General features: G+C 43.9%; 1 protein-coding gene across 1 annotated transcript; it reads right to left on the bottom strand.

Annotated features, from left to right (window-relative positions):
- Positions 1–254: 254 nt before the first annotated feature.
- Positions 255–3,926, bottom strand: LOC121969426 (U-box domain-containing protein 4-like). The gene is made up of 2 exons (XM_042519526.1): positions 3,359–3,926; positions 255–1,246 (listed from the first exon to the last, which is right to left on the bottom strand). The coding sequence occupies exons 1-2, from the start codon at positions 3,703–3,705 to the stop codon at positions 448–450; spliced, it is 1,146 nt and encodes a 381-aa protein (XP_042375460.1). The 5' UTR covers positions 3,706–3,926; the 3' UTR covers positions 255–447.
- Between the last annotated feature and the right edge of the window lie 14,921 nt (positions 3,927–18,847).

Raw genomic sequence — 18,847 nt, 5'->3', positions numbered from 1 at the left:
AGTACATAATATTTTATCCGAATCGGAAAGAGACTGATCCAGGGTTTCACTGCCTGTAGAGACCATACATTGCTTGCCACCTTGCTCCTGTTAAATCTCCCTCCATACGACATGGGGCCGCTGTACCGTTGATCAAACAAATATTATCAATTCATCTAATGAAAGAATGATCCACCTTCTAGAACAAAATCTGCACACAAAAAGTACATTAGATCGAACTTAATCGTAATCCGGTGAGTATTTTTGGACATTCAAACCTTGAAATCGTAGCACACCACTTTAGCAAGTTGGCTAAAAGTCGGTGTCAACATGTACAGAGAAAATGGGGAAATGAAAAGGAACAGAAGAAACACAGAACACACAAAACCATCTTACACTCGATTCTGAGAAATCCTACACTTCTAATCTAAAACCTATTCGCTGGGTACAGGAAGAAGTCATTTGAAGTTAGTGGCATCCTTTGGAGTGAAGTTTGGTGGCGCTGAGTTCCTTACCTCGTCTAGCCATATCCTCCATTATTCGCTTTGCCGTTGCTGCAGCCTTGACCGGTCCATCGACCCGAGTCGCAATGTCGTAAACTAGAATCTCTAGCTCCTTTGATGCAACTCTCTTCTTCTTGGAGTCATCCCTGAGAAGATTTAGAAGATCATGAGCCCTCTCGCGGGCTTTCTTTGTGCCCTCTGCTGTCAACAACAATAGACCTGGAATGGGACCTTCTTTGAGGATGAGTTCCCTGCATTTCTCCCGGCAATTGTTGCACAAGGAGAGCAACACTCCGACAGCATACTCTGCACTGAGAAATGAACCTTCTTCAATGGTGTCTACCAGTGACAAAATGCCTCCGCCAAAGTTGGAGATCAAGTTCCTTCCTTCTTCGGACCGGGCTAAGATTTCCAAAAGACTGGTGGTTTTTTCAGCAAACTTTGAATATTTCTTGCTGTCATTTAAGAGGGTGAGGAGTGGTTTAACTGCTTCTGATGGTAGTGTAAAGTTGGTGATATCTTCACAAGAAGAAAGATTGTAGAGGGCAGTGACGGCATCAACCCTTCCTTGAATACTTCCTGCAGTTAGAATTTGAACAAGAAGAGGAACTGCTCCAGAGGTTGCAATGGTTGGTCTATTAGGGGTAGATGCTGAGAGTGTCAAGACTGCTGCAGTAGCCAACTCTCTTAGATTGTTCTTCCCGGTTCGGAGGAGCTCCACCAGATGCGGCACAGCACCGCTCTTCACGATCTTATCCTTGTTTCTGAGGGAAAATAATACTCTCAGTAAAGAACAACATTCGAACAAAAAAATCCATAACGGAACTCTAGAAAATGATGATTGTAATTCAAAATGATCTTTTGAATACTCTTAGTTAAGCTTCCTTCTTGCACAATAATGCTTTTTTGAAATCATGCAGCAAAAATGTCCACATCAAGAGATTGAATGATTTTGAATACTCTTAGTTAGCCATTTAGGTAGTATTGTAAATGGAATGTTGATGATACAATTCACAAGCAGACTTGACATAGTGAGATCTCCAAAAAATTTCTAATAGTGGTTAAGGACTTAAGGTTAAACCTGCCTACTAAAGACATCATGGAAGATTGTACAAACAAGTTCATGTTGAAAATTTTGAATATTTGCATACTAATTGTTCAACTTTACTCATCGAAATAAGTAATTAACCTAGTCAGAACACTCAAATTTCAACTATCATTTTTGGAGCACCATTAGTGTGTAAACTGAACCGATATCACTGATATCTTTCAGAAAATAACATAATGTAACTTATCCAAATTCTATTTATGTCAGAAAGCATGCTGGATTTGGAATTGAAGTTCTCAACAAATACATCTAAGTGCTAGTTTATTTTTAACATGAATTTACTCCCATCGGATGAATTAGAAGTCTCACCAGTAGAGACACAAGAAACACCATTTAGAAGTTCAACATTGAATAACCAAGGCTCCCATTATGCATTAAACAAAAAATTCAATATGTTTATAATATCAATATAGATTCTTGTAAGCAGTGAGGTACCAAAGTCCACAGGGCCTTAACTGAGATCTTTGTCAAATTGAACATTATAAATGAATAACCCTTTTATATAACTACAGAGGTACCTTATCTGCAATTAAAGCTTATTGTTTATACATGCATCTCAGCACAAAAAAAAAACTAAACCATCTGGCCCTCACATAGGGTTCGGTTCAGAGGAGGTAGCTACAATAAGCGCCAGAAAAGATTCAAAAATATAGGTTTAGAGGCATAATAATGGGGATCTGCAAGACATGCTATCTTATGAAAGCATCAGAATCAAACAACAATGCATACAAAACTAAGCTAAAATGCTTCACATAAACAGAATTTAACAATTCCAAATATAAATGTCAGGAAGGGCAATGTTTTTTTTTATTATATTATATTTTATTTTATTTTATTAAGTTTAGTAACAATTAAACCTACTAAACTTATTAGCAAAACTGGTAGTATGACCATTCAAGTCCAATTGTATACTAAGTGAAAAGTTCAAAGAACAAGATATAAAAACTGATTGCAAAACCAAATCAATTCAAAAGCATAAAATGATTGCTTAAGAAAAAAGAATCAGGACGTTCTCATACTTGATACACAGCATCCTATAGAAAGCACTAGAGTCTTTTATTTAACCAAACTTTCAGTTCAATACAATCTCCCAGAATGCCAAATTTGACCAAGGTTTAATGTCACACTTAAATCTAGGAAAGAAAAATGTTATGCCACGGGAGCATAGGCCTCTTGATCTGAAATGCTACTAATTATCAAAGTCACATTATCGGGAATGCTTGTGGCAACATGACATGGCCAGACTGTATGCATAAGCTCTTATGGATGCAATGTTATATTGATAATTCCTGACATTTATAACACTTCTGAGCTTCAAGAAGAGCATTTTTTCCATGTTATATTGATAATTCCAAAAGAACAGGAGTATATGGACTGTAAAAAATCAGCGGATAAGCACAAATAAGCATTCACAGGTGTGTTGATATGATAGAAGGCAAATCTACAATGAAGGGATTTGGATCTAGACAAGATAAACTACTGTCCTTAATGCAATTTATCATCAAATAAATTTCCTGTAAGAAGAAAAATTGAATAAATTTTCAGATTAAAACTTAAACAAAGTTAGATTCAGTTGCATCCATTAATACACTGATTTCAGACTGATCAGCATGTCATTTTCAGCTTTTTGATCAACTCCAAACATCAAAGTCAACATTCCTGAATGGATAAACTGATCATCGAAATTCAAGTGGTCATCTTTTCAGTCAATAAGCTAGATCCGACACCAATCGGTTTAGGGAGAACAACCACAGATTGACGAACTCACCCCTCGTTGCGGACGGCGAGGTTGAGCAGCGCAAGCAGAGCAGCCTCCTGGGCGTCATGGTCCGGGGAAGGGAGCATGGCAATGAGCGGCTGCACCACGGACGCCACGGCGAAGCTGGAGCGGGACTTAGCCGACGCCCTCGCGAACTTGCGCACCTCCCGCGCGGCCTGAACCCGCGCCGACAGGTCGGCGGCGGAGAGCCTCCGGGCGAGGTCCTGAACCAGAGCCTGCTTTGTGAAGTCCCCTCGGCGGCGCTGCTCCTCGGCAGCGGGGGTCGTGCTGCAGATCGAGCTACTGGTACTCGGATCTGGGTTGGGGCCGGATCTAGGGTTAGGGTTCTGGCACATCGCTTCTTCCACCGCGCTTGTCTCCTCCTCCGGCGACTCGATGCTTGTTGAATCGCGTTTGATTTGTTCGCGGGAGAGAAGAGAGGGCGCGAGGGCTGAAGAGAAAGAAAGGTCCGGAACGGAGATGCGGTTACATGTGGCGGCGCCGCCGCTTCATGTTCGGTAATTTTACATGTAACCCCAGATCGCCTCACGTCCGTGATGAATTAAGATAAAATGTTAAATTTCATTTTATTTTACAAATGTACATTATTCTTCACAAGACCCCTCAGAATTGAAAATTTAGATGTTGCCATTTCAGGTTTCTCTCTTTTCAAAAATGTCTTAAGACTTTTTCATATTATCAAAATATGGTTTTTAAAATTATAAAACTCTTGTAAAATATTCAAAGAACATTTTCAAAATAGAAAATTTTCATGTGGCGGCATAAATAAATAAAAAAATTAATCCACAAAATATGTTTATATTTATATTTACAGTTTTAATAATTTTAAAAAAAATTGATCATGTGCATTAAATTCAAACATAATTTAGGGGCTCACATAGCAATAATCCAAAGCACTGCCTCATTTCTAGTTAAAGTCAAATAAACGTCTCATTTGGCTTGAATGGTCCAAAATATACATGCATTATTTGATCGCTCCGACATATAAAAGTTAACATATTGTTTCTTAGTTACTAGCTTTTATACAATGTAAAAGTTACTTATTAATTTCTACAACATATAAAAGTTAGCAATTAATTTTTACAATAATAATTTTATATCATTTTAATTTTACTTTTCTAAATGATAACCTAATAAAAATAATATTTCAATGAGCAAAATAATCAATAAAAATTTTATGATACTAATCATATTTAAAATAAATATTATTTGATCATGATCAAAAACTAGCTTATAACTTTTTGGTCCTCAGTCCCAATTTGATTTACATTACAATGTGGTTTGTCTGAGTTTCTAAAATACAAGCATAATGAACCATCACAACTGCGAACAAGGTCCAGTTCACCTAATGAACACCATTCATTTCAGTTATTGTGTCCTTTAAAGCTCTTAAAGCTTCATCTTTCTCCAGAAAATTTTTCTGAAGCTCCTCAATTTGCTCCCTTAACAATTTAACTCTTCGTCGTTCTTAATGAGGTCTTCATACTTAATTGATGAAAAACTTGATAAACTAGAAACAATATCTACTTTTTCTGGCTCCTTATTTGCAACATTAGAATGTGTTTGAGAAGTTACCTTTCCATTTTGATTAACAGTCTGGATTTTGTCAATGAGAATTAGCCTGGTCATATGATTCTAATATCGCTGATATCTTTACTATGGAAACTCAAAAGATAGTAGAGAATGCATTTTAAGAAAACAATGAGTGTTCTGCAGAGGAGTCTAGAAAAGGTGGTTCAACTATCAACACAATCTGCTCAATTAGTAAATTAAATTCTGAAACAACAGTGAACATTGCAAATGGTAATGATAATCTCAACAGAAAAACAAGGCACACCATCTGTACTATAATTATTCTATCGCTTGTTTTTTATGCATTCAATCATGTTAACGCGAAGGTAACAAACAATGATAGACCTTTGCCTTTAACATACTTTTACCAGATGATGCAACTTTCATTAAAGAGGTAATTAGACTACCAACCAACATCCTTGATTTAGAGCTCATAACGAGCATTGCATCACACCATCAGAAACCAACCTTAAATAAATAAATAAATTATTATTATTATTATTATTATTATTATTATTATTATTATTATTATTATTATTGTAATTGAGAAGTTTTTCCACTAGAGAAGATAGATTAGAGATTGATCCGGTGATAAGGGTCCATCCCTCAAAGGGTCATTATCATGGTGGAAGTCAAAGCCTAGACAGTCAACGCCCTTGTATCGCTGATCGGTCGGACAACCCATTTGCCCGATCGGGGGAGGATAGCCAGGCCGATATCAACCCGATGTTATCACAGCTCGATCACATACCGAGCTTCCGACGTTCAGAAAATCATGTGCCGGCGAGGCACACGCCAAACGGCTAGCTCGTTCGGACTTAAGTCGAACCTCAGAACCGGCGAAACGAAGCGCAACCAAGCAGTCACACTCAGATATATCTCGGCACAACAGCGGAGCTCGGACAATGGAATATTGGTCTAGCGGCCACGCCACTTGGCCCAAGAGCTAGATACCCGGACGGTAGAGGGCTGGCCGAGCGGTCATCCCGTTCGGCCCACTAATAGACAAAAGGAGGATCAGCCGATATCCTTGTGGGGGCTCGTGCCATCAACAGACGGCATAGTTGGCGGCATAGACGGGCAGAGGATCGGATAACGGAAGCTTCCACTGTCATATCAGAGATATGCTCGGGTCATTGAGGTATGGTGTCAAAGACGCTTTCCTGACATGTTTTTTCAAGGAAAGCTTTGAGAAGCGTGCACACCTCGAAAAGCATGCACACACGCTCTCGATAGCCCTATATAAGGAGCACCAAGCTTCAACAGAGGTATGCAAAGATTACTGTAGCTATTGTTACTCTGCTTCTTTCAATTCACTTCTTTCCTTGTTCCCACATTGTCGGAGACTAACTTGAGTGTCGGAGGACCATCACCGGGAAACCCCTCCCTGGCTCGACACTGACGTTGTTGTGGTTGCAGGCTCGCCCTACTCGGAGTCCATGCACGGTCAACACGAGCACCACATTCTCCCAGCGTCCATCGCCTCGATTCTTGGGCAGGATCAAATTTGCTGCCGTCTGTGGGAACGCACCTGCATCCGAGCCAAGAAGATGGAAGAAGTTGGATGTCTTCACACTGTGACGCTCACTCAAGAGGAGCTCGATATGCTCGTGCAGTCAAAATAGTCGAGCAGCAACAACAGAAGGCGCTGGCTGATCGGCTGGCGCAATAGGCCACGTCAGCGTCAGGAGGCCGAGCTACGCATGAGGACCGGCCGGAACAACTCTCCATCTGGGGACAAAATAGACAGCCAACCAGCACGTAGGGAGAAGCACCACCTACGCCGATAGTGTTCCACCGGGCTCTGTTCCAAACGCCCTCGGAAATTGCGCAGGCAAATCAAGAGTGGGGATCTTCTACGAATGAAGCGCCCGTTCGGGATGCCCAGAAAGGTAAAGCGCTGCGAGGCGATGCATCCCTCGAGCGGATCAATTGCCAGCTCTCCGAAGCAATATTGCAGGACTCGTTGTCGAGGCACTATGCTTCGCTAACGATCGAAGAGTATAACGGATCAACCGATCCGGACGATCATTTGGGCAAGTTCGATAACGCAAGTACACTTCACCAGTACACAGATGGGGTGAAGTGTCGGATCTTCCTCACCACGCTTTCCGGCTCATCGCAGCGCTAGTGTAGGAGGTTGTCGGACGGATCAATACGGAGCTTCAAGGATTTCCGAATGGCCTTCCTGCACCACTTCGCGAGTAGTAGGCGCTACCAAAAAAATGAGCGTCAGTTTATTTTCTTTGAAGCAAGGACCGAGAGAAGCTCTCCGGGCGTACATCCAGCGATTTAACTAGGTAGCTATGGATATCCCTTTAGTCTCATTTGAGACCATGATGAATGCCTTCACCCAGGGACTCGTCGTGGGAGACTTCTTCCGGTCGCTCATCAGGAAGCCACCCCGCGACTATGACCACATGCTCAAGAAGGCTAATGAGTATATAAATGTGAAGGAGGCCCAGGCGGCGAGAAGGAAGGAGTCACCAGCCGAACCCTCGGTGCCGACCGAGCGACGACCGCCGAGCAGCCACCAATCGCCTAAAGGACCAAGAGTCGAAGGTCGACCTCACCAGAAATGAGGACACATGTCAGCCAAAGATATCGAAAGGCAAGGTATGGATGCTCATGTTTTGCTCCTTCCACCAATCGGCATCACACAACACACGTGACTGTCACGGTCTAACGCCGATCGCCCAGCCAACCCCAAGGGGCTATCGTCGCCGATCGCCCTCTCCTGACCGACGACACAGGCATCAATCCGCCTGATGGCAGGAGGGTGCGAGAAGATCACCCGAGCGATAGCGCCACCATCAGCGGTCCAACATCGACCATCCCCTAGCCTCTCGCGAACAAAACAGGACATTTGCTCGGGAGGAGGAAAATAGAAGCAATACTGCTTGAGGAGAAATAAACATCATTACTGATGGACCGACCAGCGGTGACTCCAACCGAGCCAGGAAGTCATACGCTCGTCGATTGGAGATACATGCAGTAGGCTGCAGCCGAGAAACAGCAAGTGGGCCTGAGATCAGCTTCAGACCCCGAGACCTCGAGGGAGTGAAAGTCCCTCACGATGATGCCCTCATCAACGAGTGGTAATCACTAACTATACTATCCACCGAATTTTTGTTGACAAGGGAGCTCGGTGAATATAATCTTTAAGAAGGCTTTCGATCAACTCTAGATAGACCGAGGCGAGCTACTGCCGATGACCACCCCACTGTACGGATTCACAGGCAACGAGGTCTTGTCAATCGGCCAGACCAAGTTGGCCATATTGCTCAGAGAGGAGCCACTCAGGAGGACCAGAACCACAAACTTCATTGTGGTAAATGCCCTCAGCCTACAATGTCATCTTGGGTCGACCGACCCTCAATGAGTTCCGAGAGGTAGTTTCAACCTACAACTAAAAGATCAAGTTCTCGGTAGACGACCGTGTGAGAGAAGTCAGAGGTGACCAGCTAGCCGCTCGGTGCTGCTATGTTGAGATGGTCAAGACCGAGGCTAGATCCGCTCGAAAGGCTCCCAGGCTAGAGGTAAGCGCCATCACTGAAAAAGTCACCTACTCTAGTTTATGAGGAGAGAGAGGAAGTGCAAGTCCATCCCGGCCGAGCGAAGGCAACAACTTTCATAGCGTCCGATCTGGAGGCAGAGCAGAAGGCGAAGCTGATCCCGTGTCTCCAGCAGAACCATGATGTATTCGCATGGTTGACGCATGAGCTTCCTGGAATCTCCCCGAGCGTCGCGCAGCACGAGTTGCACGTCCGACCGGACGCTCAACCTATAAAGCAGAAAAAGAGAGACTTCAGCGCCGAGCAAAACCTAATCATCTGGGCGGAAATAGAGAAGCTGTTGGAGGCTGGCCACATACGGGAAGTGCAGTTCTGAGGTCGCTTGCAAACGTGGTGCTGGTCTCGAAACCGGGCAACAAGTGGCGAGTCTGCATCGACTTTTGAGACCTCAACAAAGCATACCCGAAGGACTTCTATCCATTGCCTTGAATTGATCAAATGGTTAACTCCACCGCTGGGTGCGAGCTGATATGCATGATGGACACATATCAAGGGTACCACCAAGTGTCGCTCGCCCGAGAAGATCAAGAAAAGGTCAACTTCATTACGACCGATGAAACGTATTGTTATAATGTCATGCCGTTCGGACTAAAGAACGTTGGAGCCACCTATCAAAGGCTGATGAATAAAGTATTCTGACGATAGATCGACCGTAATATGGAGGTATATGTCAATGACATATTAATCAAAACCCTCCGAGCAGCTGACCTATGTGCAAATATCAAGGAGACCTGCCAGACACTCAGGACATACAGAATCAAACTGAATCCTAACAAGTGTCTGTTCGGTGCAAAGAGCGAGTGATTCCTGGGCTACATCGTCACCGAGTGGGGCATCGAGGCAAATCCTAGCAAAGTAAAAGCACTACAAGACATGCCGCTGCCGAGAAATTTGAAGGAAGCCCAACGTCTCACTTGTTGGATAACAGCGTTGTCTTGGTTCATCTCCAAATCATCCGATAGGAGTTTACCATTCTTCAAGATATTGTGCTGAGCCACCAAGTTTTAATGGGACCAGGAGTGCGACCGAGCGTTCAAAGAGCTTAAGGAATACCTTAACTCATTACCTATGCTAGCTAAACCAATTGTCAACGAACCACTCCGAATTTATCTGTCCTCGACCGAGCACGCGATAGGCTCGGCACTGGTTAGGCAAAATAGCGAAGAACAACCATTGTATTTCTTAAATCATATATTGAAAGACACTGAATCTCGCTACACCGGTCTCAAGAAGTTGGTTTATGCGTTGGTTCTCGCCGCTCGGAGGCTCCCCCCATACTTCCTCGCGCATTCCATCATCGTGATGACCAACAGTCCTTTGGGGAGATTCCTCCTCAATCCAGAAGCGTTTGGACGGCTAATCAAATGGACAACAGAGCTCAGCGAGTTCAACATCCAATACCATCCCCGAACAGCCATCAAAGTGCAAGCCCTAGCGGATTTTGTCACTGAGGTACAAAATCCTGAGCCGGAAGCCGTTTGGAAGATATATGTGGATGGCTCGTCTACTTGGTAGGGGAGAAGGATCGACATATTACTCATCCCCCCCCCCCCCCCCCCCCCAAGAGGAACAAATACAATTGTCCGTTCGGCTGGATTACAAAGCCACAAATAATGAAGTCGAGTGCGAGGCGCTCATAGCCGGTTTGCAAGTCGCCCGACACATTGGAGCCATCAAGGTCCTCATCCACTTAGACTCTCAATTGGTCACTCAGCAGCTGACTGGGACATTCGAGATAAGTAATGCGCGACTCAAGCTTTATGCCTAAGCCTTCGAAAAACTAAAGGCCAACTTTCGGGAGGTCGTCATACATAAAATCCCCCGATCGTAGAACCAAGCTGCGGATGAGCTGGCCAAACTAGCCAGTTCACTATCGCCGATCGTCATACCACAACCGATCGAGCAGGTATCTTTAGTGGCTCATGTCGACCAAATGGAGGGACTCTCCTTTCTAAGTGACTGGAGAACGATTCTATCGGAATTCTTGCTGTTAGGAGCTACACCGTCCGATCAGGAGGAGGCTCGCATATTGAGGAGGAGAGATGGTCTGTTCACCCTGATCGGGGATCAACTCTACAAGAAGGCCTTCTCTAGGCCTCTGCTTAAGTGCGTCGGATCGGAGGGCGCCGATTACATATCGCAGGAGGTACATCAAGGGTCCTACGGAGGACATCCGGGCGGTCGCTCACTGGCCAGAAAGATTCTATTGACTGGATACTTCCGGCCGACCCTCCAAGAGGATGTCGCCCGGATGATGGTCCTCTGTTAGAAGGTTGAGGGCCGCCGTCACGGATCGCCGACCGCTCGGGTCTGACTAGGAGGAGGCCACAGGACCGGAAGGTGCAGCAGTGGGCGCATGATCAATCCAGCTGCTCGTTATATTTTTTAAAAATTTTATTTTTCTTTCAATTTTTTTAATAATTCACTGTTGATGTTTATTAGTTAATGTTGGTCCTTTTGGAGGTCGACAAGAGGGGAGGGGTGAATTACTCTGAAAAAATAAATCAACTCTTTCTCGACTTATAACTAAATTAAGAATACTTGTAATTAAAAATAAAGAAACTAATTAAATAGGAAATAGATAGAAAGGAGTTATTTGGTTTGCAATCAGAAGATTGCTAATCTAAGGAGAATGAAGCGCACTATCTGAATATCTCCTTCGGGCAGAGTAGCCTCTTACAGCGTTAACAACACACAAAGAAAATTAGAACAAACAAAAATGGATTACAAGTTATTGTTCAGCTTCTTGGACCAAGACTATATTTATAGCCTTGGTCGGGGCGCCTAGAAGGGTTCCAGGCGCTTGGGAGGGGATACAACTTTATCCCTTTTCGCATAGATCACGTTTGACCGCGATCTGGATAAAATCCAAGTACGGGCGCCCGGAAGGGTTCCGGGCGCCCCGGACGGGTCCGGGCGCCCCAAACTGGTCCGGGCACTCGGACTAGTTCCGGGTGCCCGGACTGGTTCTGGGCGCCCGGACCAAGAAAGTCAATAATGTTGACTTTTTAGTCCGAGCCCTCTGCTCCGGTTCAGCTCACCTCGATCCGAGTATTCCGCTCCAGCTCTGCTTGCTTGGGTGATCTTGGCCATCCGGAAAAGGACTCACCCGAACCTAAGTTCCGGCATTCTCCTAGAGCATCCTTCCTCCCCGGTTTATCGTCCCTCGAACGTCGCGTACATTTTTCTCGTCCACCGATGTACTCTTCCACGGCACCTCATCCCTCAAACGCACCAAGCCCGTCGCCTCTCTCCCCGTGTCGTCCTTCTCGCTAGTCGCATCTTCCGCTCTACTTCCTGTGTTCCTAAGCTCCTGCACACTTAGACACAAGGGTTAAACCAAACAGAACCTAACTTAACTTGTTTAATCACATCAAAATACCTTGGGGTTCCAACAATCTCTCCCTTTTTGATGTGAGCAACCCAAATTAAGCTAAGGTAGACAAATGCAATATAAAAACAATTAATTTTGCAAATAAGTGCAAAAAGATTTTTCAATTTAAAAATTAGATTATATCATATCTCCCCCTAGACTTAATATCGTTCTCCCCCTTTGATCACATAAAAAAAAATGGAGTTTCTTAACAAGTCTAAGGTTAACTTTAAAAAAAAATGCAATAAATTAGAAAATTTTAAGTGTTAAAAAATTTTAAGTGAGAAAATTTCTAGGCAGAAAAATTTCTAAGTAAGAATAATTTAATTTTCTAAGTTAAAAATAAAATTTTTATGCAACGGAATAAATAACTTAAAAAATATTTTAAACAGAAATAATTTAAATATTGAATTTTTCTAAGTGAAATTGTTAGAAGAAATTTTAATAAGTGTTAAACCATTGACAAATATTGAAAGCAATTAACTATTTTATGCTTATCAGTTTGTCAATTAAATATTTAATTCAGAAATTGGCTTCGAGGCTGTGGCGAGTTACTAGACCTTTTTGCTTATTGAATCATCAACCACTTCTAGACAAAGCCTTTTAATGAATTCAAATATTCAATTTTCTACCTGAAAGCCCTAAGTCTTAATTATTCTTTTAATTTAAACACATTTTTGGAATCCAATAGAGGTTCCTTCCTACAGGGTTAATCAGGTATTTTCTAGGTACATAAGCTTTTGATATTTTTCTAATCTGACTTTTGTGAAACCTATAGTAACAGTTTAATCCTCTATAGTTTCTAAAAGCATAAATATTTGAATAAGTAGAATTTCTTAAGTTTTCTATTTCTTCTTTTAATTTATCATTTTCAAGTCTTACTTTATCAAAATCTTCTATAAGACATGATTTTGTTAAAATTCTTTTTATTCCTAAGTTTTCATTCTTTAATTTATTATTTTTACTTTTTAATTTATACATAGATTTTGTCATAGATTTAATACCATAATAAAGATGATCAGGAGGTAAGAGTCATACCTCACTTACCATATCAGACTTAAAGCCTGACTCTCCCCCTGCTTCGCTACATTCATCTGAAATTGCTCCCCCCTTCATCGATGTTGGCTTCTGATGTGATTTGCTCTTCATGGTTCGCCATCAATGCTATACCGTCATATTCTTGTATTTCGGACTCAAATGATGAGTTGTCATCCCTAGTAGCTTTTAGAGTCCTGTACTTCTTGGGTATCTTGACTTTATCCTTCTTGAGTTCTGGGCAATCTTCTTTTAAATGTCCTTCCTTTTGACACTAGTAGCAACGAACCCTTCTTCTATTTCTTGGATTTTTCTTATTCTACATTTCTTTAAATTTATTAGATCTAAAGAATTTTTTAAAATTTCTTACCATATAAGCTTCTTGATCTTCTTCTGAGTCTGACTCGGGTTCATCCTTCTTAGTTACATTTAGCGTCATAATCTGGCTTAAGTCTTTTGATGTCCCTGCACATCTAGTTTCATGTAATTCAAGAGTATAAAAGAGTTCCTCTAAGGTACTTACCTCCAGGTCCTTCGAGATATAGTAGGTATTGATTATTGAGGTCTACTCTGGAGTCCTGAGAAAGGCATTGAGTGCATAGCATATCGTGTCCCGGTTGGTTATCATTTCACCGAGGTTTTCGAGTCCAGTGATTAGTTCTTTTATCTTTGCGTGTAGATCAGCTACCTTCTCACCTTTTTCCAGATGGATATTTGTCAGTTTGTTCCGAAGTATAACTCTTCTTGCAAGTTTAGCTTCGGATGTGCCTTCATGGAGTTCCAGGAATTTTTCCCAGAGTTCTTTGGCCAACGAGTAGCTTCTGATGCGATTGACTTCTTAAGGCGGCAACACGCTCAGCAAGTGATATTCTGCTCGGTTATTTGCTACAGAATCGTTTTGTTCTTTCTTCGTCCAAAGACTTTCTTCTTTTTCCTCTCCATTTTGATTCGTAGGAGCTACAAAATCATATTTTATTATTAAACAAATTTCAAAGTACATTTTCAGACATACCTCCATACGGCGTTTCCAGTGTGTGAAATCTCCCTCGAATTTTGGTGGAACGATGCTTGGTTCGGCTATTGGTTGCTTTGCTTCGGTTGACGGTTAGTCCTTCTGAAGCGTCCTCGCTCTGATACCACTTGTTGGTCCCTTTGGAGGCCAGAAGAGGGGAGGGGTGAATTGCTCTGAAAAAATAAATCAACCCTTTCTCGACTTATAACTAAATTAAGAATACTTGCAATTAAAAATAAAAAGACTAATTAAACAGGAAATAGGCACAAAGGACTTACTTGGTTTGCAATTAGAAGATTGCTAATCCAAGAAGAATTAAACGCACTATCTGAAGATCTCCTTCGGGTGGAATAGCCTTTTACAACGTTAACAGCACACAAAGAAAAGTAGAACAAACAGAAATGGATTACAAGTTGTTGTTCAGCTTCTTGGACCAAGGCTATATTTAGAGCCTTGGTCGAGGTGCCTGGAAGGGTTCCAGGCGCCTAGGAGAGGATAAAATTTTATCCCTTTTCGTATAGATTGCGTTTGACCGCGATCTGGATAAAATCCAGGTTCGGGCACCCCGGACTGGTTCTAGGCACCCGGACCAAGAAAGTCAATAGTGTTGACTTTTTTAGTCCGAGCCCTCTGCTCTGGTTCAGCTCGCCTTGATCTGGGTCTTCTGCTCGGCTCCGCTTTCTTGGGTGATCTCGGCCATCTGAAAAAGGGCTCACCCAAACCCAAGTTTCGACCTTCTCCTCGAGTAGTCTTCCTCCCCGATTTCTCGTCCCTCAAACGTCGCGCACGTTCTTCTCGTCCACCGGTGTACTTTTCCGCGGCACCTCGTCCCTCAAACGCACCGAACCCGTCGGCTCTCTCCCCATGTCGTCCTTCTAGCTAACCGCGTCTTCCGCTCGACTTCCTGTGCTCCTAAGCTCTTGCACACTTAGACACAAGGGTTAAACCAAACAAAACCTAACTTAATCTGTTTGATCACATTAAAACACCTTGGGATTCCAACAGTTAACTATTTTTGGTTAAATAAATTTTCTTAATAATTTGTCAAAATTATAATTAATAAAAAGATAATTTAGTTTACGAAGCTCCCTCTAATACAAGATTTCAAGAAAGAGTCTATTTTACGTAATGGCTATATTTAGTACTTGAACCTATTGCTCAAGGTTACATACTGATCCGGCGATAAGGGCCCACCCCTCAGGGGGTCATGGCCACGATGGCAGTCAAAGTCTAAGCGGTTAACATCCATGTATCGGTGGTCGGTCGAACAACTCACTCGCTGAACCGGGATAAAGAAGTATCTATCAGATATCACCACAGCTCGGTCAGACATCGAGCTTCCGACGCTCAAAGCAAGACATAGACCAAGCGGCTAGCCCGCTCGAACTTACATCGAACCTTGGAGCCGGTGAAAAGGGGTCACAGCACAACGGAACTCTGATAGTGGAATATTGGTCGAGCGGCCACTCCGCTCGGCCGAAGGGCTAGACCACCCGAATGGCCAAGAGCTGGTCAAGCGGCCCTCCCGCTCAGCCCACTAACGGACAAAAGGAGGATCAACTATATCCTTGTGGGAACTCGTGCCACCGACAGACGGCATGGTTGGCGGCATGGACAGACATAGGATCGTACGGCGGAAGCTTCCACTGTCATGTCAGAGATATGCCCGGGTCATTGAGGTATGGTGTTAGGGGCGCTTTCCTGGTATGTCTTTTCAGGAGAAGCTTTGAGAAGCGTGTATATCCCGAGAAGCGTGCGCGTGCTTTCCCGGATCCCTATATAAAGGGCTCCAAGTTTCGACAGAGGTATGCACACTTTACTGTAGCTACTATTACTCTGCTTCTTTGTTTCCTCGCTTATACACAGCCGGAGACTGACTTAAGCGTTGGAGGGTCATCGTCGGAGAACCCCACCCTAGTTCAGCACTGACGCTGCTGTGGTTGCAGGCTCCTTCAACTCGAAGTCCGTCAAGAGTCAACAGGAGTGCCACGTCCCCAGCGTCCATCTCCTCGATTCTTGGACAGGATCAAATTTGGTGCTGTTTGTGGGAACACACCTGTTGTTGGTGCAACCTTAGGTCAAGGTTGACCTGGGTGACCCGACTCGAGTTGACCTGACTCGAGGTATATTTTGATGTTGGACAAGAATGGAGAAGTTATATTTTGATGTTTGACAAGAATAGGAACTTGGGGGATTGTGGGTGCAACCTTTGGTCAAGGTTGACCTGGTTGACCCGACTTGAGTTGACTTGATTCGGGAAAAGTCCAAGTATGGAGACTTGGCACGGAAAAGTCCAAGCAGGGAGCTTGGCACGGGAAAAGTCTAAGCAGGGAGCTGGGCACGAGGAAAAGTCCAAGTATGGAAGCTTGGCATGGGAGGTCGGAGAGGGCTCGGTAGCTCGTTCTCTGGACTGGATGGAGTCGGAGATGGCTTGGTAGCTCGTTCTCCGGACTAGGTCAGAGAGGGCTCGGTAGCTCATTCTCTGGATCGGACGAAGTTGGAGAGGGCTCGGTAGCTCGTTCTCTGGACTAGGTCAGAGAGGGCTCGGTAGCTCGTTCTCTGGACTGGACGTAGAAGTCGGAGAGGGCTCGGTAGCTCGTTCTCCGGACTAGGTCAGAGAGGGCTCGGTAGCTCGTTCTCTGGACCGGACGTGGAAGTCGGAGAGGGCTCGGTAGCTCATTCTCCGGACTAGGTCAGAGAGGGCTCGGTAGCTCGTTCTCTGGACCGGACGTGGAAGTCGGAGAGGGCTCGGTAGCTCGTTCTCCGGACTAGGTCAAAGAAGGCTCGGTAGCTCGTTCTCTAGATTAGGAAGGTTTAGGGTTTAAGGCTGGGAAATTGGATCGGTCTGCTGACCGATCCAGTGATACTATCGGTATCTGGATCAGTCTGCTGACCGATCTAGTGATGCACTGATTCTCACTGTGGGTCATCTGATCGGTCTGGTGACCGATCAGTAACCAAATAGATTGGGAGAAGGAATAGGAGGGATCGGTCTGTGGACCGATCCACCTATGGCCTGATCAGTCCACAGACCGATCAGGGCTCTGCAACCACCTCTCTGTGTGAGTTGGGATCGGTCTGGGGACCGATCAGCCTAGGGCCTGATCGGTCCCCTGACCGATCAGATCCGTCCTGGATCGATCAGGGTGGAGTCTGATCGGTCCAGGTCTAGCCGTTGAGTCACAACGGCTAGGTTTCTGTGTCTGTGTCTTCTTCTTCGCAGGTTCATATAAATCAAGATGTGGAGGGCCTCTAGAGTGGTGTGGACTTCTTCTTGCTCCTGTGATCTAAGCTTTGTTGAGCTCTCCACTGCTGAAGCTTCGTGTGAGCTTCCCTCGGCTGGACTCCAACTGATCAATTGCTGCTGTTGTTGGCATCCGTGAAGTGGTTGCTTCATCACCAGTCGATGAGAAGGCAAGCAAACTAGTGTTTTTACATTCATATTGTTCTTGGCTTCTTGTTTTATCTTTGTACTCCTATCTTGCTGTTGCAAGAGAGATTGTGGCGAGGTTTCTCCACCCAGAAGGAGTTTTTATTAGCCGATTTTACGGGGTCTCATCCACCGACGGATTGATAGGATTCGTCCACCTTACGCACACGCCGAGGAGTAGGAGTATCATCTCCGAACCTCGTTATATCGTCGCGTTTGAGGTTTGATATTCTCCCGTTTCGTTTCTATCTTTTATTTTCACTGCGCTAACTAAAATTGTAGGAAGAAACGTGAATTTTGGGGTTGGCTATTCACACCCCCCCTCTCTAGCCGCGTCCGAAGGTCCTAACAAGTGGTATCAGAGCGAGGTCGCTCTTCGTCGGATTAACACCCGGGGGAGCACGAGCTAGAGAATGGATCAACTTGGAGAAGACGTCACGATTCCACCCTTCTACGATCGCGACGACTTCGCGTATTGGAAGGTAAGAATGAAGTATTTTCTTATGACTAACCTAGTAAATTGGAATTGTGTACAAGTAGGTTTTATTCCTCCGGTAGATAAAGAAGAAGAACCTCTCGAGAAGAAGAAGTGGACGAAGGAACAAATCCACCAATCCATAATCAACGACGAGGTAACGAAAATCTTTGAATTTTCATTACCTAATGATATCTTGTGTAAGATAGGTGGATACAACAATGCCAAGGAGTTGTGGAACAACTTGGCTAAGTTCCATGAGGAGAGCTCCAATTCAAGTCATGAAGAGGAGTCAAGTGAGCCAAGTAGCTCACATCATGGAGGTATGGAATTAGAAGTTGAGGGCTACTCAACATCTAAGGAAGAAGAGGAGGAGAGTTCTTCTTCAAGACTGGAGTAAGAAGAAGAAGCCTCTACCTCCGGAAGGGATGACGGAGAGAGCTTATATCCATCCTCAACCCTAGGTAACTCAAGCAACTTAATTTCAAGTAAATTACATATAATGTGCTTTGAGTGTAGGGAATATGGGCATTACAAAAGTAAATGTCCAAAGAGGATTAGGAAGACTCCACCGGCACCAAAAGTCAAGGAAGTCGGAGTCCCGATACGCAAGGGCAATGAGCACGTGGTGTGCTTCCAATGCAAGTAAAGGGGGCATTATAGGAGTCAATGTCCAAGGGGGAGGCAACCTCACAAGGACAAGAGATCAAGCACAACTATGGGGGGAGCTAAGGCAAACCCTAAGGTATTCTTTAAGGCACATTCTTGCAATTCTAATAAGACACATGCTAGTAGTTTTATTGCAATTGTCAATAATGATAAGCATGATAACCATAGAAACCGATACATGTGCTTAGGTGCCAAACATGTTAGCCTAGATAAGGACAATGCTAGAAATGCCAACCCTAGAGTTAACTCATCTAAGGTTAAGGAAAACCTAGATAGGAATCCCAAAACAACTAGACATATGCCTAAAAATACCTCAAAGAAAAATGGAAAATTAAA

The sequence above is a fragment of the Zingiber officinale genome, chromosome 4A (genome assembly GCF_018446385.1).
Source record: "Zingiber officinale cultivar Zhangliang chromosome 4A, Zo_v1.1, whole genome shotgun sequence".
NCBI classification, from domain to species: domain Eukaryota; kingdom Viridiplantae; phylum Streptophyta; class Magnoliopsida; order Zingiberales; family Zingiberaceae; genus Zingiber; species Zingiber officinale.
The sequence above is the reverse complement of the archived record's forward strand: the minus strand, read 5'-3'. Positions and strand labels throughout refer to the sequence as shown.

Coding starts and splice junctions, on each gene's coding strand:
- LOC121969426 (XM_042519526.1), bottom strand. CDS start 3,705: ATGTGCCAGAACCCTAACCCTAGATCCGGCCCCAACCCAGATCCGAGT. Junction 1,247..3,358: donor CTCGCCGTCCGCAACGAGGG/GTGAGTTCGTCA, acceptor ATTTTCCCTCAG/AAACAAGGATAAGATCGTGA.